At 39.8% G+C, this 27,922-nt stretch overlaps 2 protein-coding genes across 5 annotated transcripts; both read right to left on the reverse strand.

Moving 5' to 3' along the window:
• Positions 1–1,682: 1,682 nt before the first annotated feature.
• Positions 1,683–11,439, reverse strand: LOC115435516 (zinc finger protein 184). 2 transcript variants are annotated; one of them, XM_030157981.1, is made up of 4 exons: positions 11,311–11,439; positions 8,415–10,789; positions 6,645–6,770; positions 1,683–5,698 (listed from the first exon to the last, which is right to left on the reverse strand). In XM_030157981.1, the coding sequence occupies exons 3-4, from the start codon at positions 6,759–6,761 to the stop codon at positions 2,273–2,275; spliced, it is 3,543 nt and encodes a 1,180-aa protein (XP_030013841.1). In that variant the 5' UTR covers positions 6,762–6,770; positions 8,415–10,789; positions 11,311–11,439; the 3' UTR covers positions 1,683–2,272. The 2 variants fall into 2 exon arrangements, with proteins under 2 accessions (XP_030013841.1, XP_030013842.1); XM_030157982.1 differs by lacking the exons at positions 8,415–10,789; positions 11,311–11,439 and adding an exon at positions 7,742–8,399.
• Positions 11,440–12,701: 1,262 nt separating this feature from the next.
• On the reverse strand, positions 12,702–25,698 carry LOC115435530 (zinc finger protein Xfin). 3 transcript variants are annotated; one of them, XM_030157999.1, is made up of 3 exons: positions 19,857–20,062; positions 13,440–15,985; positions 12,702–13,400 (listed from the first exon to the last, which is right to left on the reverse strand). In XM_030157999.1, the coding sequence occupies exons 2-3, from the start codon at positions 15,927–15,929 to the stop codon at positions 12,915–12,917; spliced, it is 2,976 nt and encodes a 991-aa protein (XP_030013859.1). In that variant the 5' UTR covers positions 15,930–15,985; positions 19,857–20,062; the 3' UTR covers positions 12,702–12,914. The 3 variants fall into 3 exon arrangements, with proteins under 3 accessions (XP_030013859.1, XP_030013858.1, XP_030013857.1); XM_030157998.1 differs by lacking the exon at positions 19,857–20,062 and adding an exon at positions 25,679–25,698 and having other exon boundaries at positions 12,702–15,985; XM_030157997.1 differs by having other exon boundaries at positions 12,702–15,985; positions 19,857–20,061.
• Positions 25,699–27,922: the final 2,224 nt, after the last annotated feature.

A 27,922-nucleotide genomic window follows, 5' to 3' on the forward strand; every position in this document is an offset into this window, starting at 1 on the left:
GTACATAATGTTGAGTTGTGTTGTGTAATAAACCATCTTCCTACTGTATTTGTTGCATTTGATTGCTGTTACAAAATTTCAATTAGTAGATATAAGGCTATGGAGGCTGTTAAACTCATTTTAGTTCAGGGGCCGCATATAGCCCAATTTGATTTCAAGTGGGCCGAACCAGTAAAATAATAACAGAAAAACTCGACATTTTTCTCAATGTTTTAGTGCAAAAAAGGAAAATTTAATGATGAACATGTTTACATTTACAAACTATCCTCTCACCAAAAATGTGGACATGAAAAATAAGTACATTTTAACAATATTAAGTCCCAACTTTATACATCATTTATGCATGCGCATTCCACCTTACAGATCACAGTGGATCTAAGAAGGCGTCAAAACATTCAGGCCTAATATAGTTAAAATTTTAGAGTTTAGAATTTGGAGTCAGTATTTTGTCAGTATTTATAGGTTATTATGCTATTATTTTACTTGTCTGACCCTCTTAAGCTCAAATTGGGCTCTTTGTGGCCCCTGAACTACAAGGAGTTTGAAACTAATAACAAATACTATTATATTAATAATATACTAATATATATTTATATAATATACTAATACTTTCCTGGCCCTAAATACTTAAAACTATTTCTGTAAGGACTTTTGATTATTTTCTCTATATATCTAACCTTTCCTAAGCTATTTATCACTATTTTTTTTTTTTTTATCTTCTGCATTTTTCAAGTAGAAATCAGGTATTTTCCTATATTTCATTTGCTGACCATGTAGACGTTCATAAAAAATTCAAAGGTAAATTCAAAGAAAATCTGTTTAATATCAGTTATTTACATTGTTAGGAGTCTAAACCGATGTAACTTTACATCATTAAGGAAGCAAAGTAATGTGTTATGTTGTATAAATGTGAGATGGGAGTGCGATTTAATAAGTTTTGTTCTTCCCACTCCTTTTTGAGCAACACATTGAATATATTTGGTTATTACTAGTGTACATGGCAATTGCTATATTGTCTTGATCACCTTCATTTATTAATGAATTTGCTCTAATAATTCCCTGTACACATAAAAAATTTTTGTTTTTTTTTCTGCTCAAAACAAATACATGAATAAATGAAAAAGGTTATTGCAACTCAAAAATTAAGGAATAAGTGACTTTTTCAACGAAATATATCATTAACTGTACATAAAAACAAGCATCTACAACCACTGTCATTGGTTTAACTCCATGGGTTTTACTGGTAAATCATTGTTGCAGAAGACGACAGTGTTTCCACGTTGACTACGGAGCCTCGGAACTTCCAAACAGATATCTAATGCCAGTGAAAAGTTGACAAACTGTATTTTACCTGATTTATTGATTAGTTGTTCAGAAGCTATTATACATTTTTTTTATTGATGCTTGTGGTTGTCGGCCAGGAGGCCTCAAGTGATTTCACAAGCAATGACTGATGAAAAAGTGGTGTTTTTCCTTTCTGTCAATAAAACACACTAAATTTAGATTAACTGTACTCATCTATTCATACATACGGTCAAAGGTTGTAATAAAAAATTCAGAAAGAATTGTGTTTTTATACAAAAGTGACCTTTATTGATGTGAAGACAAGCTGTAACATAAATCTATATACATCAGGATATCCAGGAAAACAGTTTCTGAAATGTCATTTGGTATTTTTTAAAAAGTTACAACACAATCAAAACATCAAAATACGACCATATGTAGCTTTTTCAAATGCACTGAACAACCAATGATCTGAATCTAATATTTTAAGACTGTCATGGTGTGTTCCATCATGAATGTCTTTAAGTGCTCTGTTGGACAAAATTTAATTTAATTTACCCAGGGCTTCTTGTGGTTAGGCATTATTGAACTCCATGAACAAAATATTAGGCACATCTCTCTGACATTAGGCTGTATTCTTGCTGGTACAACAGTTTTCTCCCTTCATTCTAGTCTGCTGATCTGTCCCCAAAATGATAGAAATGAATGACAGAAATGCAACAAAAGGTTAGTAGCTATTACTTACAGTTAACAGACTTCATGAAAACACTCCACTGTTTTGTACATTAATTTTATACATTCGGCAAATTATTAACTGACAGGGTAGATGGTAAAGAGTTTAATATGTTTTCCACCTTTCGAGGCTTTAAGACTTCCCTTATATATCCAAGTGCATGACAGACTATTTCTACGTTGCGTGTTCTACGTCTACAAGAGCACAGCGTAAAACAAGGTACGAAATGTTGATGAACTATTTCCATTGTGGACACTATACCTGGCCTCTGGCATGCTGCAAATAATGATCGTACAGATCTGAAATGGCAGGAAATTCGTGACCACACATGGCGCAATTAAAGCCGTCTGAAGTGCCTTCGGTGCAAACACGAGCATTTGGCGTCATGTGTTTTTTCACACTTCTCAAAGGTGTGATTGGCTTTCCATGTGTGTTTTCATCTATTCTATCACTGGTCTCTACGCCCTGGTTATAAAGTTTACTCCTGGCACTTTGCATTGTTTTATCCAGATCCTGAGCCAGGTTTCGGACAAATGTAATCATGGGTGCTAGAGGTGACTTATGTGGAATTGGGTCTGGATATCTCGGAGGAGAGAAGGTGTCACTATGGTGAGCTGCAAAAGTGTTGTTTTCTTCAGGTACAGGATGGGTGTGGTTTAACGTGCTCTTGTATGGTTGTGCACTTTGATCGTCTATGGATAAATCGAAATCGGAGTCCTTGTGTGTCTCTTGCGTTGAAGAATGGCATAGCTGGTGGCTAAATAGCAAATCTAAAGTTTTAAACCTGGATTTGCAGTGCTCACACTGATAAGGCAGAAACACTTTTTTGGACCTCACCTGAATCCACTGGAAATCAGGATGTTCGCTCATATGCTTTTTGTACGCCTCCACGAAACGAAAACCCTGACCGCACTGAGGACACGTGAAGCGCCCGCGCCGCTGTCGGTGAATTCTCTGGTGATACCAGAGTTTTCTCCAGCTTTCTAAGCTCTTACCACAACAGGCACAGGTGTAACTTTGACTCCCCGAGTGTGTGAGCATGTGGGCTCGCAGTCTACCCATGTGTCTGAACAGTCTGCCACAGCTCGGACACAAATATTTCCTGGGATCGGACCTGTTATCTAGTTTGTTCAACTTTGACACGAGGTGTGAAAAATCGCTTTCCGGTATGACGGTTGTCTGGAATGGTTTCTTTGAGTTCGCTGAGCGTTTCTTGCGTCGGATCTGTGATGCTTGACTTTGCTTTTTCTCTAATTCACAGTTTCCACCAGGGAGAATAGAGGCTGAATACTGTCCTGACGAACATCTAAGAGCAGGCACTGAATACTGTATAAATGACAGTGTTTCACCCTCTGCGTCCTCCAAGTTGGAGGACATTTTCTCCTCTTTGGTTTGGTGGCACTGACCGCGATGAGCATTGAATTCTGACAGCACACCGAACAGCTTGTCGCAGAACAAGCAGCGATAAAGCTTGGCACCGGTGTGTGCTCTCATGTGGCTGTTGAACTCCTGCAGATGGTCGAAAATATTTTTGCAGATATGGCATGTATAAGTGAGCGACGGCTTTACTCGTCTATTTGAATGTAAATCGTCATCACTAAAAGGTTTACAGGAGTGATTTTTTGCATTACTATAGTGAGTAAACGATTTTCCACAGCGTGTGCAGTTGTAACGCTTCACAGACCAGTGTGTCAACTCATGAACACGGAGGAAATAGGCCTGACCGAAAGCTTTACCACATATATCACATTTATAAGGTTTCTCCCCTGTGTGGACACGCACATGTCGTATGAGGGCAGACTGAAACGGGAATGTTTTTCCACAATACTGGCACACTTTGCTTTCTTTCTTCTCTTGGAAACTTATCCTCTGTAGTTTCTGACCGTCTTCATATTCTTCACCTCTGCTCTCTTTTTCAGTTGCTTTTTCCTCAGCGTCTTCGTCCTGCTCGTGCATCTTCATATGAGCCGAGTACTCAGAGCAAGAGAATTTAATTTCACAGTACGGACATTTCTGATATATGTTACTCTTTCTGTGCGTCTTGAGATGAAGGTTCAAGTTTGAGTTTTTGCTGAAACCTTTGCCACATTCATGGCATTTAAAAGGTCTCTCTCCTGTATGAATGCGCTGATGGATAACAAACTGGGATAGAAATTTAAATGTACGACCACAGTAGCCACACTTCAACACAGTTTTGCTCCCTTTTTTAGTGTAGATGACATTTGAACCTTCCTCATCGAAATCATTGCTGGTTTCCTGACTCTCCTGCTCCACATAACTCTCTTTTTGGACCACAACACTGCCTCTCCTCCTCCTCCTCCTTCCACCTCTTCTCCGTCTAAAAGTGTTCCTCTTACTGATTGGACCCTCAGACCGAATTGCAGTGTCATTGTCTTCCACAGATTTAGAACTATTTGACTCCACAGGATTGAAATCATCAACCTCCATCTCTATATTCTCAGTTTTAACACCAGATGGGGGGTCAACAGGTTTAGATTTTTGTTCACATTCTGAGGATGTCACTACATCAACGCTTTGTGAATCTGTATTCTGCAGAGAGTTGACATTCTTTTGAACCTCAACATTGTGCGCAGATTCCTCACTGCGGCTCAGATCCAACGTTTCTTTGAGGCTATCGCTGTGGTTAGGGCTCAGAGGTTTTGGGTTGTTAAAACACTGTGATGGAAAAACTTCAGGCTGGTCTGCTGACTGTGCTTTCCTCTCTGTTAAGGTTTGTTCTCCCATCAGCCCCAGCTGCTGCTGCTCTACTTCTGACGTCTGAGCGATACGACCTTCCTCTGTCTCCTTATCAATCTGTGGTCTGCCAGCAATCACTTCTACCTGTTTATCTGTGTCTGTTCTCTCCTCACAGTCTTCCGATACTGATGGGGCCTCATGGGAAACATCAAATTTGGACACCTTGGCTGGAATTTGCTCTGTTTTTAACTTAACCCTCCTTCTTTTTAATGTGGAGGTAACACTACTTTCTGTAGGCGCTGTGGGAGGCATTTTACTTTGCTTTTCATCCATCGTTTCCTCACGCGTTGAAGGACGATTGTCTCTACTTCTCAGTCTGTGTGTAGGCCCGCTATTATTATCAACATGAGGAGGAGGGGGAGGAGGAAGAGGAGGAGGGGAATCAGGCTTTTTCGTGTTTTTTTTAGGTACAGTATCTGTTCTTTTCAGCTTCCCTCTTCTTTTTCTTTGCAGATCAGAGTCACCATCTTTTGCTTTAGCATCGTCAAGAGCACCAGGCACTTCATTATCATCTGAATTACTGATTAATGGACTTTCTATTTCAATAGGCACATCATCACTGTGGTTTTCTGCACAAGTTGGCAAGGGCCGAATGACCCTCATATCAATAGGCTCTATAGGCTCTTCTACATCTTCAGTTGGCATCTGTTTTATTCTACGGGGCCGCCCACATTTCCGACGACTCCCCGCAGACTGTTCATGGATGTCCAGTGTCTTGCTGCATGCACTTGCAAATGTTATTTGCGACTTTTGGTCCATCCCTACCTGTGATGATATGTGTTCACTCTGATTTGCTTTGTGTTCAGTTTCAGAGTGACTAACGCTGTCAGATCCACGTGCAGGCTGGTTCAGTTCTGTTGCTTTCACTTCCTCTTCCCACCGACGGTCCAGGTCCTCCTTGCTGCATCTCTTATCTTCAGACATCTACAGGAGAAAAAAATGACAGTGAAGCAATTTCAGTGATGGCATTGCAAAACTGCCTCAAACACAATGAAAGTAGAGTTGCACAATATATCGTTTGAGCATCGTCATCGCACTGTACATGTGCACATTAGTCACATCACAAGTCCTGGAATGTAGGAGGCAAATGAACTCAACGTGTTCTCATCTAATTTCAACCTGGGTACCTGACACACACTGCACACAGTGATCCACCAACTACAATCATTCTTAATCAGTTTGCCGAAGCAGACCAGACCCCTGCACATGGAGTGAGTTGCTGGTAACAACGTTGAAAAATGAGCATCGAACAAAAGAAAACCACTGAAAACGAAGACTTGGTGCCAAAAAGAAAAGCAATGTCAGTTATTTGGAATTATTTTGGCTACAAGAAGGATGACACTGAAACATGTATTCTGTGTCGATAGTGCCTTACACCTGTTGCTACAATGAGAGGAAACACAACTAATTTGTTTGACCATTTATGTCAGCACCACACAGCCATTATATCCTCCTGAACATTTTTTCATATCACAATATATATCGCAGGGTTAAAAAAAATCGCAGTATCAGTTTTTTCCAATATTGTGCAACCCTAAATGAAAATACAGGAAAGTCTTTTATTATTTACTTTCTGGCATTCATATCAACATCTTGACTTCCCATTGTAGTCATGTATACCAAAGAAGTTAAAGAAACTGCTTGTTAACATGGATTTACAAATAAAATCCCATGTTTGGCTTCAACATTGTGTGAAAGACGTTACTAATGTCATAAAAATATGGTTATCACAGGCCAGTGGTGCACACACAAAAAAAATGTATGTTTTGAGCTGAAAACTGATCAGAATACCAGTTCCAACATGTCCTTGTATACTGTGGCACAGAGTATAAGCTGTGGTATATTTGTATTTATATTTCTTTATAGCTACCTCTTTGCGTTCTGGAGGAACATGACAGGAATTGCGAGGATGAGATGTCACAGAAGAGATCTCAGAGACTGTATTTTGGTCACTGCTTCCTCTGTCGAAGGACATTTTACTCCCCATGTCAAGAGTCTGTAAAGAAGACAACAACATCCTAAGACAAACCATTCCACAATGTCACAAAGCGTGTCAGTCACACTGGTCTCCAGATCATTTATGGTCCGAACTGGAACAACAGGATTTATGGAATCACAACCTCAAAGGCAGTTGGATGATTAGAAAAAGCTGTGACTCAAAAGTCTGTGTGTGTGCATGTGGGTATTTTGGATTCAGGGACACAATGAATAAACACCAAATTAAAGTTTATGAGTTGTAGACAATCTGTATTTCCTTCAAAGCACAATACTGTCCATAAAAATTGGAAAATTACTTCTTTTTTTCTCCACACAGCCCTAGTCCAAACGTGCATAAAAGAAGGGATTTTTTTCAACTGTGAACACGGTGCTTGTTTTATCTACTACAGACGATTGGGACACAAATAAAAATAATCCTACAAGCTCTTGCAGAGTATAAAACTGACTGACTTTACAAAGCAATCACAGAGACAATGAAATGTCGTTTTGAAAGGTTTGCCTCTAGTTTCCATCATCTTTCAGCATTTATTTAATTAATGACCACACAAAGAGACAAATCTTAGTATTTTGCACATCATGAATATTACTAGTATGGCTTATACTATATGACTTTTCATATAAAAATTGGGGAGTTGTTGCACATAAAGCATTACATTGGCAAATAAAATGTTTATTTTCAGGCACATACTTTGACCCAATGCACGCAGGATTACATTAAACCTCTAAGGCAGCCAAAAATGTAATCGATAATTTCCACAACCTTCTTTGAGAATATAAGGCTTTTTTTTCTTTTTGTAGGCCAGATAGCGAGTTAGCAGCATCAACTTAGGCCACCAGTACATTACCGTTCACTGCAATGGCAGCCAGGTCATTATTATGATTTTCCTTATTTCCGATTATATGTTTAGATGTAAACTGTTAAGAGCTGTTCTAAACCGTGGTGGGTGGTAATAAACACAAAGTGCTTGCCTGCGTGGAAGACAGTCAGGACTGGTCTGCGTAGCCATGCACTGACCGATGCTCTACTAGCTAGCACAGGCTAACTCCAAACTCACATCTGCTTTGTCCTCACTAGTCTGTTTGGCACTTTTTACAAGCATGCAATGGGTTAGAAACCGAGCAGTTCATGTGGACCTGTTTTTTCTTCTTTGCAAAGCAGTTTGCTGCAATGAGCCACCCGACATTCACGCAAAACACAAAGCAGCCCGAAAAGTGGCAATAACGCAGAGTGCACAAAGTGGACACTTCACGCCTGTGGGAAATTTGAGAATCGTACTTTGTTACACTGTTTGTGCAGTTACACAGAAATAACGCTAGGAAGTGACTAACAGAAGGTAAAAATCGAGTTTAGATTAGCAGACTGTGCTTATTTTTACACCTTTTTTTTATCTAATTGTGAAAACATTACATTAAAATTAACAAGTAAACAAACTATGGTGCTGAAATTTCTTCCTTACACTGATGTTAGCCTGATTTCTGGTTGTAGCACAATGAACCAGTGCCAAATCCAAAAGGGAACCCCAGCTTGACATCTGCTATTACACCGTGATAATGAAGTCGCTCATAGAAATAGGATACGTGCAAAGGAACAGCACCTGAACGCAGCAACCATTACTTTGTACTTTAAGCAGTGAATGTTTACCTCATCACCAACAGACCAACATCAGCCTGTTCTGTGGCCCCCTCTGCTGGACAGTAGGGTGATGAAGGAAACAGTGAGCCATGAATTCACGACAGGTTTCATCAAGAATATTAACTAATATGGCGCAGATGTGATCATAACAGAGCATTCATAAGAAACTGAAACTTTGAAGTCTTCAAAAAGATTTAACACTAGACAGGAAATGTAAAAGCCCAAAGTGGAATTAAGTATTATATTCTTAATATTTACAAAGTTTTCATACAATACAGTAAACTGTACAAAAAATATTACATGAAGTGTCATTCATCAAAGCATTTTATATAATCAAATTATCTTACATTTTTAGCAACGTGACTAGGTACAATTTATTACATGCACCATCATGTGAATGCAAAAACAATGAATTTAAAAATATAGTTTAATACGACATATACTGGGTTATTTAGTTTGACAGAGCTGCAACGCAGAAGGCATTGCGGTTATTTCTCAGACCCACAACACAGTGAACATACTAAGATCTTTAATAATAAAGTAAAAAACAAAACAAAAAAAAAAAAAAACACCTATACAGTGAAACATTATCCCACTTCAACATCGGAAAACCTTGAACAAACATTTCAGGAACTTACTCATTTACATTTCCTTTACCCAATGTATTCGTTTTGGTAGGCAAATATCAGACTGAAAAAGATATCCAGCTTGGTTAAAATGCATGAATGATTTCACTATCTATACTACAGCGATATATCTTAAAATAGTGAGAGAAACCAGAACAGTTGTGTCCCTAAGCAATCAACTAAAATGAGTAGATGCTGTTGAATCAGAACAATTTCATCTTCCTCCAGCCAGTCCGCTGATTTGTCAAATCTTGATGGGGACAGATGAGGTTACTTGGTAAATCATCTCTGCTGGATTGTCTGGTCCACTTTCAACAATGTAACAATCATCATCTGGGATCACTGCTGTTGTCTTGTTTCTGTCCATACCAACAGTCCCGCTTTGGTTCTTCATTATGATGTTTGCAGACATTGGAGCCCCAAATCTTTGCTCCCCATTCATCTGAGAAGGACTCATCACTGACGTGACCTGCTTCGGCCTGGGAAGTGCCAGTCTACCTGCCTGTGTGTGCTGTGCCATGAACTCTTTGGCTTTGACACACTTGTGTCTCTGAAGGCCTTTTGCGCTGTCAAAATGAATATGACAGACTCGACATGGGTAGCTTGATGGAGCCTGCCTCTGTTTGCTCAGTATATCCGATACTCGCATGGAAGACATCAACTGTGAATATGGAGCACCAAGACGCCCTTTACTGTTTTTAGTGTATACACCAGAACTTGGACTCTTAGTGCGAGCAGGCAAGGAGGCAGGTGCAAATGAACCGGGATTCAGATGCTTGAACTGCTGGTTGAGTGTGCCGTCAAAGGGTGTACTGATTTTAATGGCTACACTACGATTCTGGGTTTGTAACTGTGGGGAGGGAGTGAAATGATGGCTCTGATTCTGACTGTTGTTTATATGACCTGTAACTGGTTTCATCTCACTAAGTGGCCTTGCAGTGATCAGTTTGAATTTAGTAGCACCACCAGGTGAGTTACAGGTATGAAAGCGTGGGACTAACTTCCTACTGGAGAGCAGAAGCCCACACCCTATACAGCCAGAAACTTTATCTGCAACATGACAGCTGTGGTGTGAGACCAGAGCCATCTTTGTCATAAAACACTGGCCACATTTACCACAAGTATATGGTTTTTTCGTGTTAAACTTGCGCAATGTTCTTACTAGCACCACAGGCTGGAAAAGTGTCCACAGATCCACTGTTGGTGCAACAGCTGTAGAGCGAGGATTTGGGGCCACCTCTACTGGTGCCCCATATGATGGGTACATCTCAGGCACTTGTGGAATCGGCAGAGGCTGTCTGGGGAGTTGTGGAAGAATAGTCTGAGGTGGAGTCTTTGTTGGCAAGGAAATCACTGACATCTTGTTCACCTTAGGGGCTTCCCAGACAACTTCACCTGACTGGAGTCGTTGGAGCTTCTCCGCCTCTTCTTTATGCTTTTCAATTCTGCGCTTCTTTATAGTTTGATGATCAAGCACCTGGTGTCCTGGTTCATGAGTAGTGCTGTGAACCAGCATATCTTTATATACAGCAAATTCAGTTCCACATGAGCAGATGTAACTTACAGAAGGACATATGTGTTCTTCCATGCATTTCCTACTGGAAAATATCTGCTCACAGCTGAAGCAAAACCGGCCAGCGTTCATCAAGTCTTGGCTTAAACCATCATCCATGATATTTTGCAGAGTAGTACGTCCAAACTCCATGACTGGGTTCAATGCAGATTCAATGTTGACCTTAACGTTCTTGACCACCTTATCTGTAGAAAACAATTAACAAAATTACTAAGAGACTATCCAATTATTCAGTTCAGTTACACACCGTTATTTAATCGTTAGTGATGCTAACCGGCTCAGGGGGGAGGTTGATGTCACTGCAAGCACACAGCTAAGTATAGGCTATGTGCTATAGCAAAAAAAAAACCTTTCTATTAGACATTAGCTCGATTTAGACGTGCGACTTCCTGTCTAACATCTGTGCAACTACAGCCGCGGTGCCATCAATTTTCCTTACAAGCCACACAATAATTTGAATAACGCATCCAATTGCTCCGTTTATCACCGTTATTATTATGAGCGTGGGCTTGCTTTTAGCACAGACCCACGATGCTAATAGATGTTAGCTTCGTCTAGCTTATGGGTGCAAAAGCTATGTTAGCATTAGCTTAGTATTATATATATCAAAACATCGCCGCGTCACTATTATGATGAATCCTTGTAACAATCCACAATACTCATATATATGTCGCTACACCAGACGTTCAAAATTCCATGAACTTACCGGTGTTAAATGCAGACGGCTACGCGAATAGCTACACCATTCACCAACAGATAAGAGGAAAGAGCCCGCATTTCTTCTACGGAGGGCGCGCTTTGAATGCATCGTGTTCGCCTTCTGCTGCCACAGCGCCCCCTGTTGAGTGGAGTAATTAAAGGGATTTCAATCCAACTCGAAAAAGATGTAAATATAGAGCTCTTTCCTCGCTCATCTGTACTATGTGGACACTTTAACTATACTATACTTTAGTTTGTTTTCATTATGATCAGTGAGCTGCTGGGAGTACCTGTCCGTGTCTTTTGTCTGTGCTGTTTTTAATCTGTCCCCTGTATGTGTCCTGTGGTTTTAATGCTTTTTGTGTATATTTGAGATGCCCTCTACAGATTGCAGAACAAATCTACCTACAGGTATTAATCATCACCTTGAAGTATAGTCTGCATGAATGTTCAGTGATTGTCTGTGTTCATGATGTTCCAAAAAAACCAAAACAAAACCTTAGTCTGTTATGAAAATAAGATGTTATCTTAATTCGAAGATCCTCCAAAAATGGCAATGCTGTAGTTATAGCAATATGTGTGGATGTAATGTTGAAAGAACTTATGAAATCTTTTTGGTTTTAAATATACACATACTTTCTCCATATAGTATATAGAAATGAGTTAAAACTACCAAAAAAATACTGATTGAATATTTATGTGTAATAAGTTAACAAATACATAGTTATAAAAATTCAGTGCTTTTTTAATGATGGCCAGTTTCTGATATACACACATGGAAACACAATGTCAATACAAAAAAAAAAAATTCTTACCAGTTTAACACTGATTTGTCAACAAGGACAAATGCTGCTTAACTCTAATACAGACCACAACCAATACTCCCAAATAACTGCACATAAACTGCTCACCTTGCTAACTGTATAATAATCCTAAAATAGACACACTGCACTGTTGCTGGAGTGTGATATACATGGCTCTTGTGCTTTTTCTTAAAATTTTCAACAGTATTCAATGTGAAGTCTGGTTCATTGTCTTGACCATTCTGATGAGTAAAACCATGAGTATGAAATGTCAATAACTGTAAAGACTACACAATACATTCAGTTCAATGACTTACTGCTTGAGGGGAAAAAATCCTCAAAAACACTATAACTACCATTTAAAAAAAAAAAAAAAAAAAAAAAAAAAAAAAAACTAGTACTTCTTGCATTAGTTCAAGTCTTTAAGAGAAGACAGTAAGATCACATAACACACAAAGTTTTCACATACTCATAAATTTATTAACACCAGCAACAATAACCTACATGATAAACCTTGTGATAAAAGTGTCCTTATCAAATTTTCAAACATTGAATAGGCTAATGAGGCTAGTTTGTTATAGTGATAAACTCAAACTAAAATATACAGGTTATGAAATTCTTTTATTTTTTAAATTTTTTTATTTTTTACAGTGGCAAGCTGTAATGACACACTTGAGCCCCCCAAAATGCCCATGACTGTACAATTTCAAATTAATGAGTGTAAAACAATAAATGTACAACTGTAAAAATTAAAAAGTTATATTGCCATGTTATATTTACTGGCAATATTTACTGGACTGAACTGTGATTAAGAAGTCAGTTGTTCTTGTGTTTTTGGCATAGTGTTTCCAGCCATGATGCGATGAATCCTCCTGCGGTGGTTTTTGAGAGACTTTAAGCTATGGTAGGTACCTTGACAGACATCACAGCGATAGGACTCATTGTTTGATTGTTTGTGAGTAAGCAGATGTTTCTGCAAACCTTCCACAGTGCCAAACCAGCGAAAACACGAAGGGCAACGCACAGGCTTGATGGTGGGCTTGCAAGCTCCACTCCTCTGATGAAACATAAGACTAATTGTGTTTGGGAAATCAGAATTGCAGTGAGAACAGTGGTAAGTTTTGGCTGGATTGGTTGGATTTGACACCCGTGCGCCTTTGCATCTATTCAAGGATATGTGCCTTCGGAGGGAACAACGGGTAGCAAATGTGTTGCCACATTTTACGCACACGATCCGCTGCTGCTTTTTTCCTGGATTTGGAGGGTGCTCTGCAGGTGGCTGCTTCTGTGGAGGCTGATGCTTCTGTGGAGGCTGATGCGCTGGCTGTGGAGGAGGGGGCTGTTGCTGAAATCGCAGTAATAAGGGTTGTGACCGTTGCGGTTGTAATCCTTTCAGCAGCTGGTGATGTGGATGCATGTGAATCTGTAGATGAACTTCATAGTCTGCCCAAGAATTAACGGTCTCACCACAAGTTGGACATGTATAGGATTCCTGTGCATGTTTCTGTAGATGTTCTAGGAGCAGCCTTGGAGATGTAAACCCAACCCCACATTCACATGTCACCCTTCTTGGAAGTACAGAGGGCAGTGACATGATGCCCCAGTTGCCTCCATCATCCTTTGGAGTTTGACAGTCTGAAGAATTTCCTGGCAAACTCGGTAAAGCACCTCCATCTACATTTGCTGGCATTGTTCGTCGCAGCTGACATTTTCGTCTGTGAACCATCATGTTATCTTTGCGGTTAAAGTGCCTTCCACAGACAAAGCAGGAAAACATTGGTTTCATAGTATTGGGATTCAGTGCAATGGCACTAGCATTCTGTGCAACAGTTCCTAGTACTCGTGGTCTAAACCCACAGAGACGCAGATGCCGCCTTAAAGTAGATGGCCGACTATATGTTTTCTGACACTTGTTACATGGGTAACGTTTTACACCATCACTGAAAAAATAGCGCAGGCTAGTTGGTGCTGTCCCTGCATTATTGACTGACACAGGTTTGTTAACCTCTCGAAAATTAAAAGCTCCTTCTGCAGAAGTAAACGCTTGCATGTCATCATCCAAGGGGATTGTCCACTGCCCTTCATTACTGTTTTCCCCTTGCTCTGTTGCTGCATCCCAGCTATTGCTTTCCTCTTCTTGCAATAGTGAGCTCCCACTCAGAGAGGCATCATTCTGCTGCTCCATGGTGGATGTTTGGGAATAGAATGGTGCGAAGGTTTTAGCTGCAGGGGTCCAGGCCAGCTTTGAAACTGCAGACTCTGAATTTGAGGATGTGTCCTCCACTTTGATATGACCAGCAAGTTCAGTGCCCACACCAATAGTCTTGGTAATGTCAGATTCATCTTTAATCTCTGAATCTCTTTTGGCTGTATTGTTTGATCTCAAAGTAAAAATCTTTTGAGTGAAAGGAGTGGTCGGCTTAGATAGGGCTGCCACTGGGCCCTGACACTTGTGCGTTTTTAGGTTATATCTCCGGGCATAACTGTGCTTGCATATTGGACAAAAGAAAACTTTTTTTGCATTGTTTATACTATGAAATGGCACTATTTTCTGGGGAATGGTTGAGTTATTTTTAAAAGGGCTTGATGATGCTCTGGCCTTACCTCCTGACTGAGGGCATACATGATTGTCAGGAAGTGGCAGCTTCCCAATGATCAGGTGTTTGCAGCGACGACAACATTTAATCCTCTCTTTTTTGTGCAAGACATGATGCTCTGTCAGTCTGTCTAAGTTCTGGAAGACCCGGCGACAACGGGTACATTGGTATCTCCCATACGTACTATCTCTGCCAGGATTCATAAGTTTTTGACGGGTTTCAAGAAGCACAACCGGAGAGAACATTATAGTAAGTGAAACAATCCTCTTCTTACTGGATTCAAGAACTCTGCTAATGGATGGAGCTTTTGTCTTTATACCAGGTTTAGAAAGAAGCCGCCTTAACTGTGCAATTGAAAGATCACTGACTGGTGACACGTCAGCCTTTCCTCCTGGTGTTAAACCAGGTGGGACAACTTGCCGTTTGGGTGTGACTGCATCATTGTTCTGATTCTCAGACTGAGGAGATGTAAAGCGCCTCATGTACGCTGATGCCAGTATCTTCATTATGGAGTTATTTTTGGGCAAATTGTCAGACATTTTCCTGCTGAGGCCAGAATTTGTTGTGTCTTTAAAATATATGTCCTTGACTGTGTCTGGCATTTGCGCTTCTCCTGACGTTTCGAGTTGTTTCTCACTGCCATCTTGAGGTGGTGTGCACTGGCCTCGAGGACTGGTAACTATAGCAATGTCATCCTCAAGGCTTTCATCTGCTGCAGTGTGTGTTAATGTGGACAGCTCACCAGCTGGAGACCTTGAGGTAGAGGGGGGACTGAGGACTAAGCTTGGCTGGGTTATAGTTTGAATGAATGACACACTCCGTGTGGCGGAAAAAGCATTATCAGCCCCTATTTCGCCAGAGAGAATATCATCATTATCCAAGGGCTGCATTAATTGTTGTTGAGAGACATGTGAACGCTTATGCTCTAACAAGAGGTTAAATTCATGAAATTCCTCACCACAATCACAAATATAAAAGGAAGGTGAAGGGCTTTCAGGCAAGACAGCTGGTGGACTGGAGTCTTCAGTGGATAAGTCCTTACTTGAAAGCAGCATTTCATTCAGGCCACTATGGGGCTGTGTTGGAGGGGGGGTTGCGACCTTGGTTAGCGTGCCAGCATGTGTCGCCTGGTGAACGAGCAAAGACGCCAATCCAGTGAATGTTGCAGAACATGCCACACAGCGATACACCTTTGAGGAGGATGTGTTTCCTTGTAATCCAAGCATCTTGACATTACAGCATCCAAGGCAATCCAGAGGATGCGATTTTACACGACTGTTTCCTGTAAATTACAAAGAAAAAGATATTTTGTAAAAATAGACAATTTATAACTCCAAGAAATCTGCAAAGAATAAATCTGTGTACATGATGCCAGTGAACACACTGACTTCATCCCATTTATTTCACTCTTTATTCTTCTTTTTAATTGTTAAATGTGGCTACTGCAAAACCATAATTTCAAGAAAAGCAAGGTAACACCCTAAATAATTTTTAATTCAGATATTCTTTTTAAGTAATGTGGAAACAAGTAAAATAAAGACAAGCTGTTCCTCTGGACACCTTTTTAATAACTTCATTCGGAACACATTTCTCCTACCATTTCCTGCAGACAGTAAGTAGACAGAAAAATACACTTGTGTATCATTTAGAAAAGTCAAAAAAATATATAAGCATTGAACCAGCAATATTTGCACAAAACCTTTCAGAGAGATTTCAATTAATCTGTTCTCAACTGAATTAAATAAAAACAGGTGAAAAATATGTAGTAAATGACTGTATGCTTGGTTAGTTGTGCTTGACCTCTGCATTCAGTGCCACATGAAAGAGTGATGCCCTGGATTACAGTGGAGGAAGGATGACTGCAAGCTGTACACTGCCAGAGGTCAGAAAATTCATCAGGTTTTTCCGCAGAAATGAGGGCACCCTGCAGCTGTAGCTGTATGCTCCATTTCTAAGACTTTCTATAGTACACTTTTGCATTGCTGAGATCATATACATTTTCACATGTTCCTCACAATGGGAAAGAACATGCAGATATTCTTACACTCTTCCAGGGGCTAAACAAGTGTTTCTCAACCGTGGGGTCGGGACCCCATGTGGGGTCGCCTGGAATTCAAATGGGGTTACCTGATATTTCTAGTAATTGATAAAAATAAAAATTTACTAGTAAAAAATACATGGTGAGTTGAGAGAGACAATCACAGTACATAAAAGACATGAAAAACTCTGAAGCTGAAACTGAAGCTGTGGTACTGTTTATCTTTCAAATGTCCATTGTGGCCGGTTTAAGACACTGCAGCTCTTTCATAATTCATAGTTTGAGTTATTGTTTGTTCAGTATTAATTGTCAGCCTTGTAAATCCAAGCTGGACTGACTGTACATATCCTGACCTAGGAAAACAAAATTCTCACTTTGTGCAGTAATCTACACCTGGCTTTTCGGCCGCCATCCATAATAAAATACATTATATAACCTAAATATCACCTCAAATTAACGTTAATTTGCAAACTATTTCATGATCAAAAAAAAAATAATAATAATTTTAGCAAAAAAAAAAAATTATTTGTTTTGAATGTCTGGGGTCGCCAGAAATTTGTGATGTTAAAACGGGGTCACAAGCCAGAAAAGGTTGGAAACCACTGGGCTAAACTGTTATTACAGGACGACACTGCTCAACTTGACCTACTGTACATGTACTTAAACAGGTAGCTTATAAGAAACTGAACAAAAGTCTCTGAATGAAGGTTACATGTACAAACAGAAAAACATTACATCTGGGTGAAAACAGGGAAAGGTAACAAACCTTTTTCTAAATAACATTCATAATTTTACAAAATTAAGTAGTTGTATTGGTTCCTGACTAATGGAGTTATCTTGCAAGAAAATGTTATTTTTAATGACAGGACTGTAATGTTCATAATGTTAACTATTGTATTTATCCATCTACAAAAGTTAAAACAAATAATCAACATAAAAACAAATGCTTAAAAATAAAACTTGCTGAAGAAAACCAACTATAATCACTGATTTGTAAAGAGTCATTCAGTTAGTTTTTATCCTTTGCAAATAAATTTTAACCATATATTTTCTGTATAATCATACAGGGTGGGGAAGCAAAATTTACAATGAACATTTAGTTGTTTTTTCTCAGCAGGCACTACGTCAATTGTTTTGAACCCAAACATATATTGATGTCATAATCATACCCAACACTATTATCCATACCTTTTCAGAAACTTTTGCCCATATGAGTAATCAGGAAAGCAAACGTCGAAGAGTGTGTGATTTGCTGAATGCACTCGTCACACCAAAGGAGATTTCAAAAATAGTTGGAGTGTCCATAAAGACTGTTTATAATGTAAAGAAGAGAATGACTATGAGCAAAACTATTAAGAGAAAGTCTGGAAGTGGAGGAAGCAACAAAAAACTTACCAAAGCTTTTATTAAAGCTCTCAAATCCAAAATCTTAAAGGATCCAACCAAATCCATGAGAAAAATGGCAATTGAACTTGAGGTAGACAACAAGACCGTTAGAAATGCAGTAAAATATGATTTGAAGATTTAAATTCTCATGACTTTCAATAAACTAATTGGTCATACACTGTCTTTCAATCCCTGCCTCAAAATATTGTAAATTTTGCTTCCCCACCCTGTAGTGAAAAGCCAATGGTGTTATATTGGCCTGAATTGATAGTTCCGCCCTCACTTTGTTTTTTGTTATACAATAATAATAGAAACATAAACAAACCACTAATTATGAGCCATATTTTACTCCTTTTTGTCAGCTGGTGGAAGTGATGAATGTAACTGCCTCTTACTATGGCAACGCTCTTAGTCCATGTCACTAACTCTGGACATCATAAGATCTACAACTGGGGTGTCAAACTTACAGCCTGTGGACCAAAACCAGCCTATCAAAGCGTCCAATTTGTGAAGTGCAACAATTACACTGAAGATATTAACAATAAAGGGTGTGAGCATCATTTTAGTTCAGGGGCCACATACAGTCCAATTCAATCATAAGCAGATCGGACCAGTAAAATATATAAACCATAATTACCTATAAACAATGACAACACCAAACTTTCCCTCTTTGTGTAAAATATTAAAATTACATGATGAAAATGTTTCCATTTACAATCTATTCTTTTACAATAATGTGAATAACTTGAACAAATATGAACAACCTGAAATGTCTTAAGAGAAGTAAGTGTAATTTGAACAATGTTATGCCTGTTAAAAAAATTTTGTGCCTTTGTAAAGCTACTGTGCAATTTGTTATGCACATGTGTAAATGATAAACTGAGGCATAATTATTTTAAAATTGCACTTATTTTTCTTAAGAAATTTCAGCTTCTTTATGTTATTCACATTTTTTTGAATGAGTTTTAAGTTTGTAAACATTTTCAGCATGTAATTTTACTTTTTTCACTCTACAAAGAAGAGTCAGAGTTGTCATTATCTATAGATTATGTTATTTTACTGGTTCAGCCCACTTGACATCAGATAGCTGTGTGTGGCCCCTCTACTATAATGAGCTTAACACTCCTGATCTACAACAGAAACCAGTCAGAGCAGACCTCTTAAACTTTCCCCTCAGGGACATGTCAAACCATTATGCATTCTTCACTACTGCTAAAACATTTTTAGCAAACTAAATTATTTGATGGATTACCAAAACAAAAAAATGCTTCATTCACATACCAGTCAGCTAGCTTTCAAAGCGGAGCAAAACAAATAGGCAATTAACCATAAGTAGTTTACATTATTAGATTAAATGAGACAATATTAGCTCTGTAATCGTGCCAGCCTTGGCTGTGCCCACGGGTATGATATATGTGTCGCTACATCTTGTACTGACCGTTCATGCACAATATCTGCAAACATCTAAGGTCAACGTCCTGCTCATTTGGATCTAATTTGTGCTGCGCCCGTAGTTAGCTTAGTGAATGACCGTACCATGCACAGCACACACTGCTAATGCTAGGTTTAGATCAAATGTCCCATTGGGGGGTGGCTAGTGAAAGCTAGCTGGGGGGAGGTGGCTGACCACGTTCCTCAAGAAGGCCAGATAGACTAAAAACTAGCTAGCTAACGTTAACATGGTCCATGGAGAAGCTTGCACAATACCCAATCGTTAATTGTCACTTACCGGCGAAAGCAGCGCTAACGTCCGCCTTCCTTTATACAATAACTCTGCCGGAGGAGAGCTGGCTTGGTAGACATCTGTGCATGCAAAGCCAAACTCTCATGGGAAACGCGGCAGCTCTGTGTAGAACAAATATGATGCCCTGCCAGCAGGAAGAGAGAAGAAGCACCGCAGCTGCAGGCGCGGAACGGAAGACAACATCAGCGCACACAGCGCATGCGCCGAAACCCAAACCCCACTTGAGGCTCAGACCCAGCTTCATGGAAAGGGCGTTGTGCACCAAACACAACCTCAACTGCCAATTGAGTATTTTTGTTACGATCAGGTTTTTTGGTTTATTTTTTCTACTTCCTTTTCTATTTACTAATTCTAGTGCTCTCTTCAGGGGTCTCCACAGAAAGTCATCTGCTTCCATCTGCATATACCTGCATGTCCTCCATCACCACATGAATCTCCCCTTTGGTAAAGATGTAGAAAGCATCTTAAAAAATTTGCTTATTCTGTTTCTTAAGGTGGGCCAAAGACTAATAAAGAAAAACACACATTTCTCATGACTTTGAATCACGTATAATTCCTAAAGCAATGACTAGTTTGATTTATGAAACATTGATTAAGCAATTAGTTATACAGTCCATATTTTTTATTTAAAAGACATACTCATTATTAGTCATTTATACCTGCTTGCAGACAACTACACTCTGACAAGTCCAGGCTTGAGATTGTCATTTAAAGTTAAAAAAAAAACAAAACAAAACAAAAAACACCACAATGAGAAATATATTGTATTGTATTCTATGGTCTTAAGTATCAGGACATATTAAAAAGTAATTTGGTCCTTACTACTACTACCTTTGTCTGCTCTCTTAGGGGTTCCCACTGCAGATTATCTGTTTCCATGTGAAACGCTCAACCTGAGCTGTCCCTCAACAGAAAATCTCAACATCATCAGCTCTGCCACCTCCAGCTCTGCCTCTTGTTTTTAGGTCAGTGCAAACGGCAAACAATGTCAACAAAAAATGGTGCACAATTTGAACCATCAAGCCAATCTGAATGTAAAAGTAAAAACATGAGGTAAATCCCATGAAAACAACTGAGACTGACACTGGTTTTACTGATTATTATTATATAATGCTTAATCATCAGAGGAGAAGGGGGAGAAAAGGAATGATGATTCTAAGGGCCCACGATGGACAGGGCCATAGAAAATAGTAGAAAATCAGCAATTTTTTCATGGAAAATTACCATAAAACTATAAAAGAATTTTTGTTTCACAAGGTACTAACAAACATTTCCTTCTCTGCATTAGCTTTGATTCATTTTTTGTCCAAAAAGATCATCCAGTCAGAAATGTATTATTCTACAGTCTATTTATTTAATAATAACACAGTATTATTATGTTCCACATAATGATTCACAGATAAAAGGAAAAATATAACAACCTACATTACTCACTGGATCGGTACAGTTTTAGCCATGATGTTATTTTGAGTACTTAGGGATTAGGCATATATTAATATAAGTAATATAATATATAAATAATAAAATTTAAAAAAAATTCCATGTTCTTCCGCTTATCTGGGTCCGGGTCACGGGGGGTCAGCCTGAGCAGAGAAGCCCAAACTTCCCTCTCCCTGGACACTTCCTCTTGCTCCACTGGGGGATTCCAAGGCGTTCCCAAGTCAGCTGAGAGATATAGTACCTCCAGTGTGTCCTGGGTCTGCCCTGGGGTCTCCTCCCAGTTTGACATGCTCGGAACACCACACCAGGGAGGTGTCCTGAAGGCATCCTGGCCAGATGCCTGAACCACCTCAGGTGGCTTCTCTTCATGTGGAGAAGCAGCGGGTCTACTCTGAGCCTCTCCCAGATGGCTGAACTTTTCACCCTATCTCTAAAGGCAAAGACACACCAACCTGATTTTTGGCAGTTGGACATCGTTGGGCAGTCTGGTGAGGTCGGTGACATGAGTTTGCTTGGTGTGTTCTGTGCGATCGGCCATTGTTAATGCTGTCACCAGTCTTTTCAGACAACTCAACATATGTAATCAGCCACTACCCGTCATTCAAACGGACCAATCTGATTGGTGGAGGGATAGTCCTTGTCTAGAAAATCAGTGAACGAGCAGTTTACATGTGAATACAGCTATGCCAAGGTACTTCACACTATTATTGTCTCCTATAATAGGTCATTAACTGCTTGTATTGTACCTGAATGAGTGCTAGTCAGTGTTACCTATGGACTTTATTCATTCCATGAAGTGAACACTGTTAACATTGTTAGCATAGTGCAATTTCTCCTCAGTTTTTGCTTGCGACATCTGTCTTCCTCCACAAGATGCCAGAGAGCTGACAACGCCAGTATCTTCTCATTACTAGCCATCCGTTCAATGAGTACAACAACATCCCCTCTTGACTACTCAAAACTCTCTGCTCACAACAATGACTGACGACAGCGAGCTCTGCGTTTTGGTCTAGAGAGATGTTCTGTCCTTTCCAGTTTTATGTCTCGCGCAAGTGTGCAATGTACGCTCACATCGGTAGTTGATTTGGTGTGTTCTTCACACTTCTTTAGCCATGTCGGGGAGACGAGAGCCCATTGATAAGTGGGGCTACCTTTTCTGGCAATGATTGGCAGTCAGGTTGGTGTGTCCTAAGGGAAAACCCAATCACCCTGCAGAGAAAGCTAATTTCCACTGCTTGTATCTGCCATCTTGTCCTTTTGATCACTACCTACTAGTGGTGCACAGGTCGGGTTTTATTTTCAACCTGTGGGTCCTGCTTTTGTGGAATTATTTGACCCGCCCCATGGACAAGCTTGTCCCTGAGTCCCAGGGCTCTGCTTCCACCACAGAAGACATGAAGGCAGGGTTTAGAAGATCCTCAAAGTAGTCCTTCCACTGTCTGATGATGTCCCAAGTTGAGGTCAGCAGAACTCCATCGCCACAGTAAACATTGTTTGTGGAGCCCTGTTTTCCCTGAGTCACCTAACACTTTACCAGAACCTCTTTGAGGCCAACTGAAAGTCAAGCTCCCTGGCCTCAGTGAAACTCTCCTACGCCTGAGTTTTTGCATCGGCAACTGCCAAAGCTGCAGCCTGGTACCTGTCAGCTTCAGGAGTCGCAAGTGCCAGCCAGGCCTTATAGGACTTCTTTTTTTAGCTTGGCAGCACCCCTTACCATTGGTATCCACCAGCAAGTTCAGGGATTGCTGTCCCAACAGGCACCAGTGACCTCGCAGCCACAACTCTGCACAGAAAAGCACTTGGAGAGCGCAGACCTCCACCAAGACAGATCTGCCCTCCCCCCCAAATCACCACCAAAATTTAACCATTTGTTCCTTGTGCCAGTATCAACATTTCCTGAAAATTTCATGAAAATCCATCCATAACTTTTTGAGTTATCTTGCTAACAAACACGCACACATGCATGCACACAAAGCAAAGTGATCACAATACCTCCTGGCGGAGGTAATGAAGATGCTGAACATGGTCCATTCAGACTCCATGTCCCCAACCTCCCTTGGGATGTGGTCAAAGCTCTGTTGGAGGTAGGAGTTAAAGATCTCCTAGACGGAAGGTTCTACCAGGTGATCCCTGCACACTCTCACTGCACATTTGAGTCTGCCAGGTCTGACCGGCATCCTATACCGACATTGCATCCAACTCACCACCAGATGGTGATCAGTTGACAGCTCTGCATCTTTCTTCACCCAAGTGTCCAAGTTCGGTGCATAAGCACAGACAACAGTCAAGCTTGTTCCCCAGCTCAAAGACATAGGGAAGCAACCCTCACGTTCACTGGGATGAACTCCAATGTACAGGCACTGAGCAGGGAGCTCAGTAACCCCACACCTGCTCTGTGCCTCTCAGCCTGGGCAACTTCAGAATAGAAAATAGTTCAACCCCCCTCAAGAAGATTGGTTGCAGAGCCCAGGCTGTGTGTAGAGGTGAGCCTAACTATATCTAGCTGGTATCTCTGAACTTCCCGCACCCACTCAGGCTCCTTCCCCACCAGGGAGGTAACTAAGGTAACTATGGACTCGGATGGACATCTTTGACAACATAATACCTAGGATCATTCAGACACTCAAACCCCTCCACCATGATAAGGTGGCGATTTGATATTTGCGTTCCCGAACAGAAAAAATTGTTTGAAAGTTTTGCTTGATTAATTTTTGTGAATTCAGAAAGTGAATTCAGAACATTGTTAAATGAGCTTTGTTGTCAAGGAGCATTCATGATTGTATGTGATCAATGTTTGACCTTGATGATCAATAAAACTAGTTAAAAAAAAAAAAAAGTGAATTCAGTTCCTCAAACTTGTTCAAATGGTAAAATGTTCAGAGCTCACTGAAAATGACAGAGCACTTGAAGCTCGATGGTATCAGATAAATAAAGGTCTTCTAATACATTTATTAAATAGTGTATGTCTGAGTAACATTTGTGTTTATTCCTGACACAACTGACAATTGTCAGACAATTGTCAGATTTAACACAAACAATCACTGTAATTTCAAAGCATATCAGAGTTTATTACAGAGGAGAATTAAGCAAATTGAGAATCATAGGCATCAGCATCCAACAGAGCAACAGTACTGTTCGGCGGACCAGAGATGGGGTCCTCAGACACTGAATAAGCACCCATGTAGAGTAGCCCATCGACTCAAATGTGGTGGCTTTATACATGTTAAAGACATACACTACCTGTCAAAAGTTTTAGAACACCCCAATTTTTCCAGTTTTGTATTGAAATTCAAGCAGTTCAAGTCCAATGAACAGCTTGAAATGGTACAAAGATAAGCAGCGAACTGCCAGAGTTTAAAAAAAAAAAAAAAAAAAAAAAAGGTAAGGTTAAACAAAACTGAAAAATTATGTACATTTCAGAATAATACAAAAAGGTGAACAAGAAATGGGTTAACAACTTAAAGCAGTTCTGCAGCAATGGAGGTTGATCAAGCCTTGAAAGTTGGTGCTACCAATTCTTACAGGTGTCCCAATGTTTCTGAATTACTTCCAACCCCCTCTGTCTGCATAAAAGTAGTGTTGGAACACACTTTGGTACCATACCATTGTGAGCATTATTTGAACAGTATTGTACTTCAGAAAGTAGTGTGTTACTATAAAAATGGAAAGAGGAAAAGACAATTAATGATAGAAAAGAGACAGACCATCATAACACTTAAAAATGTAGGTCTTTCCTACAGAGAAATTGCCAACAAAGTCAAGGTGTTAGTAAGTACAGTTTCCTTCACCATCAAAGGCACTCAGAAACTGGGGGAAATGCTGACAGGAAGAGGTCTGGCAGACCCAAAGCCACAACAAAATCAGAAGACAAGTTTCTGAGAGTCAACAGCTTGCATGACCGGCGACTCACAGGACAACAGCTTCAAGCACAGCTCAATAGTTGTCATAGTAAGCAAGTCTCAGTTTCAACTGTGAAGAGAAGACTTCAAGTTGCAGGTTTGATGGGTCGACTTGCAGCAAGAAAGCCATTGCTGAGACTTCAGAATAAGAAAAAGAGGCTTGCCTGGACCATGAAACACTGCCAGTGGACTACTGAGACTGGAAGAAGGTGTTATGGACTGCTCAAACCTGCAACTCGAAGTCTTCTCTTCACAGCACAGTAAAGACCTGACATTGCAATTTTTGGCCATAAAAGTGTCTTCATTTAATGGCAGTCAACTTAGATCTCTCCTCACACCCCAACTGTCTTTGGTTGCTGTACAAAATCTTATCTGTGCAAAAATCTGGCCTAGAAATATGGAGCATTTCTTGTTTGATCACCTCGTCTTGAAGTGGTGGTTTTCAGTCTTAAAATTCCACAAAAATACCTGCAGCTTGGCTTTCTTGGATCGGTCATCCATTTTCCTCTTGATCACAAGAGGTTTTCACTCTGGCCTCAGTAATTATTCTGAAAAACAAAGAAAAAAAACAGCAGAAATATCACTACATGTTTATTTTGCATAAAATAAGCTGCACTCTGGGTCACATATGTTGAAATATTTAGCAATTAACAACTATTATTGCTGACTAACAATGGTTCGGGAACTTGATTCTGTTCATTCAAAATAAACATAATATAAAAATCCATGACTGTGGTACATTATAACTTAACTTTATCTATTTATGTTAAAGGACAAATGAAACTCTACTGAGATAAATTAAACATGGTCACTATGATTATAAGACAAACAGGTCCTTGCCATCTCCTTACAGCGTATCCACCATGCCCGAGCTCCACTGCTCTGCTGCTTATAAACAGTATTTCATAAAACTAAAGCTACAACTTACATCAAAAGGGTATGAACACTGAGAACTTACTTCTCTGAGTTTACTATGTTCAAAACTGAGGCCAGTAATGACCATTAAATGTGGCAGATTTAGAAATTAATATATTTTCTCAGTCAGGGATCATCCACTAAGAAATCAACTGTGTCAATAAATACTGCCATAGAGTATGGGTGTGATTTTCCACAGAGTGATAACTGCCTTCATTTCCAGGAAAATTACTGAGAAATCAAAAAGTCCTTAAAAATGCATAGAATCCAAACTACACCATTTTGAGGACAACCAAGATATGATTGAGACTTTCCTGTATAAAAGTTCCCAGTTGAAATCAGAAACAGAACCAATCCAAAGAATCATGAAAAAACACAATATAACCGCAGCAGTAAAACCTCACACAAAACTACGACAGCTTCTAGTACATCCCAAAGCAAAAATAGGACAGGACATGAAATGTAACATCATATACGAAATACCATACAGATCATGCAATAAAACATACCTAAGGGACACAAGGAAGACATTTAACACAAGGAAAAAGGAACATCAAAGAGAATGCAAAAAGGAGGCAACAGGACACCTCACAAGAACACAAAAAGAAAAAGCAGAACAAGAATACTTAAAATCAGCCATATCAGACGACTGCAGGAGAAACAATCACATCACTGATTGGGACAGTGCAAGGATTGTTTGATCGGAGAGCAATCAATACAAACGGTGGAGGCTATTGGAGATCAGGAAGTGGGTCAGTGGTACCATCAACTGGAACGAGGGGCGTACATGCACTCACACACCTGGGACTCCCTTCTCCAGAGACCATCATATGATGGGGGGTGTGGCCGTCCCAGTGAACTTGTCAAATCCACTGGGAAGGCCACGCCTCGGGGTAAAAACAGTTGATAACACATCAGCAACACGTCAGGAGACGCCTCTGAAGAAGGCTGCAGTGGCGGCCGAAACATGTCAGGTATGAGAACATCACTCTACTACTACTTTGTCTGAAAAGAACCCCTGTAAGCCTCCAGTGTGTAATTGTTCACATGTACACAACTATGTTCCTACAGGTACCACAACCTGGACCACCTTTCCCACACAGACACAGTGAAAGATGTGTGCCTCAAAAACTGATGAACATTTTCTGAAATGACACCGGTAGCAAACTTTACCTTCCCCAAGTCATAGTTTACTAGTAGTTCAATGAGCGAGCACACCCGTTGCTTTGGGACTAATTAACTTCAACTTACCAAGCAGGTATTTTAGAGAGGCATTATTTATCATGATCCTGACCTTGGCCTGACATGTACTGTACTATACAACAGACATTCAATGATTTGTTTGTATATATAACATTATTCCACAAAACAAATTCAAGACAGTTTTTGGTTGTGGTCGCTGTGGTGTCATATGGGTTGCAAATATTCAACTGGAAGAATTAAATGTGTAAGAAATAGCACAAAAAGAGTTACTCAGCATTACAGTAGTTTGGTCTCTTGAACTCTGCCAAGTATTGTGCCATTCTCAAATGCCACACACTCTTCTGCACATGCTCTGTTCTGTCTAGGTCAAAACTGGATGTTTCAGCAGATAATGTCCCTAGAAACACATCCAGGACATGATATGTTGAAACTGTCAAGAAAGTAGATTTGTTATTTTTCTTGTTAACGACAACAAAAAATCATGCACATTTGTTTGTGTTTGCCTGATGCAGCCACAGCTTTTGAAAGACAAAAAATATTATTCTGCAAATATTTCTTGATAATATTTGAGACTGTGTAAATTTTAAGTGTGTC

The sequence above is a fragment of the Sphaeramia orbicularis genome, chromosome 16 (assembly GCF_902148855.1).
Source record: "Sphaeramia orbicularis chromosome 16, fSphaOr1.1, whole genome shotgun sequence".
In the NCBI taxonomy this organism is placed as follows: Eukaryota; Metazoa; Chordata; class Actinopteri; order Kurtiformes; family Apogonidae; genus Sphaeramia; species Sphaeramia orbicularis.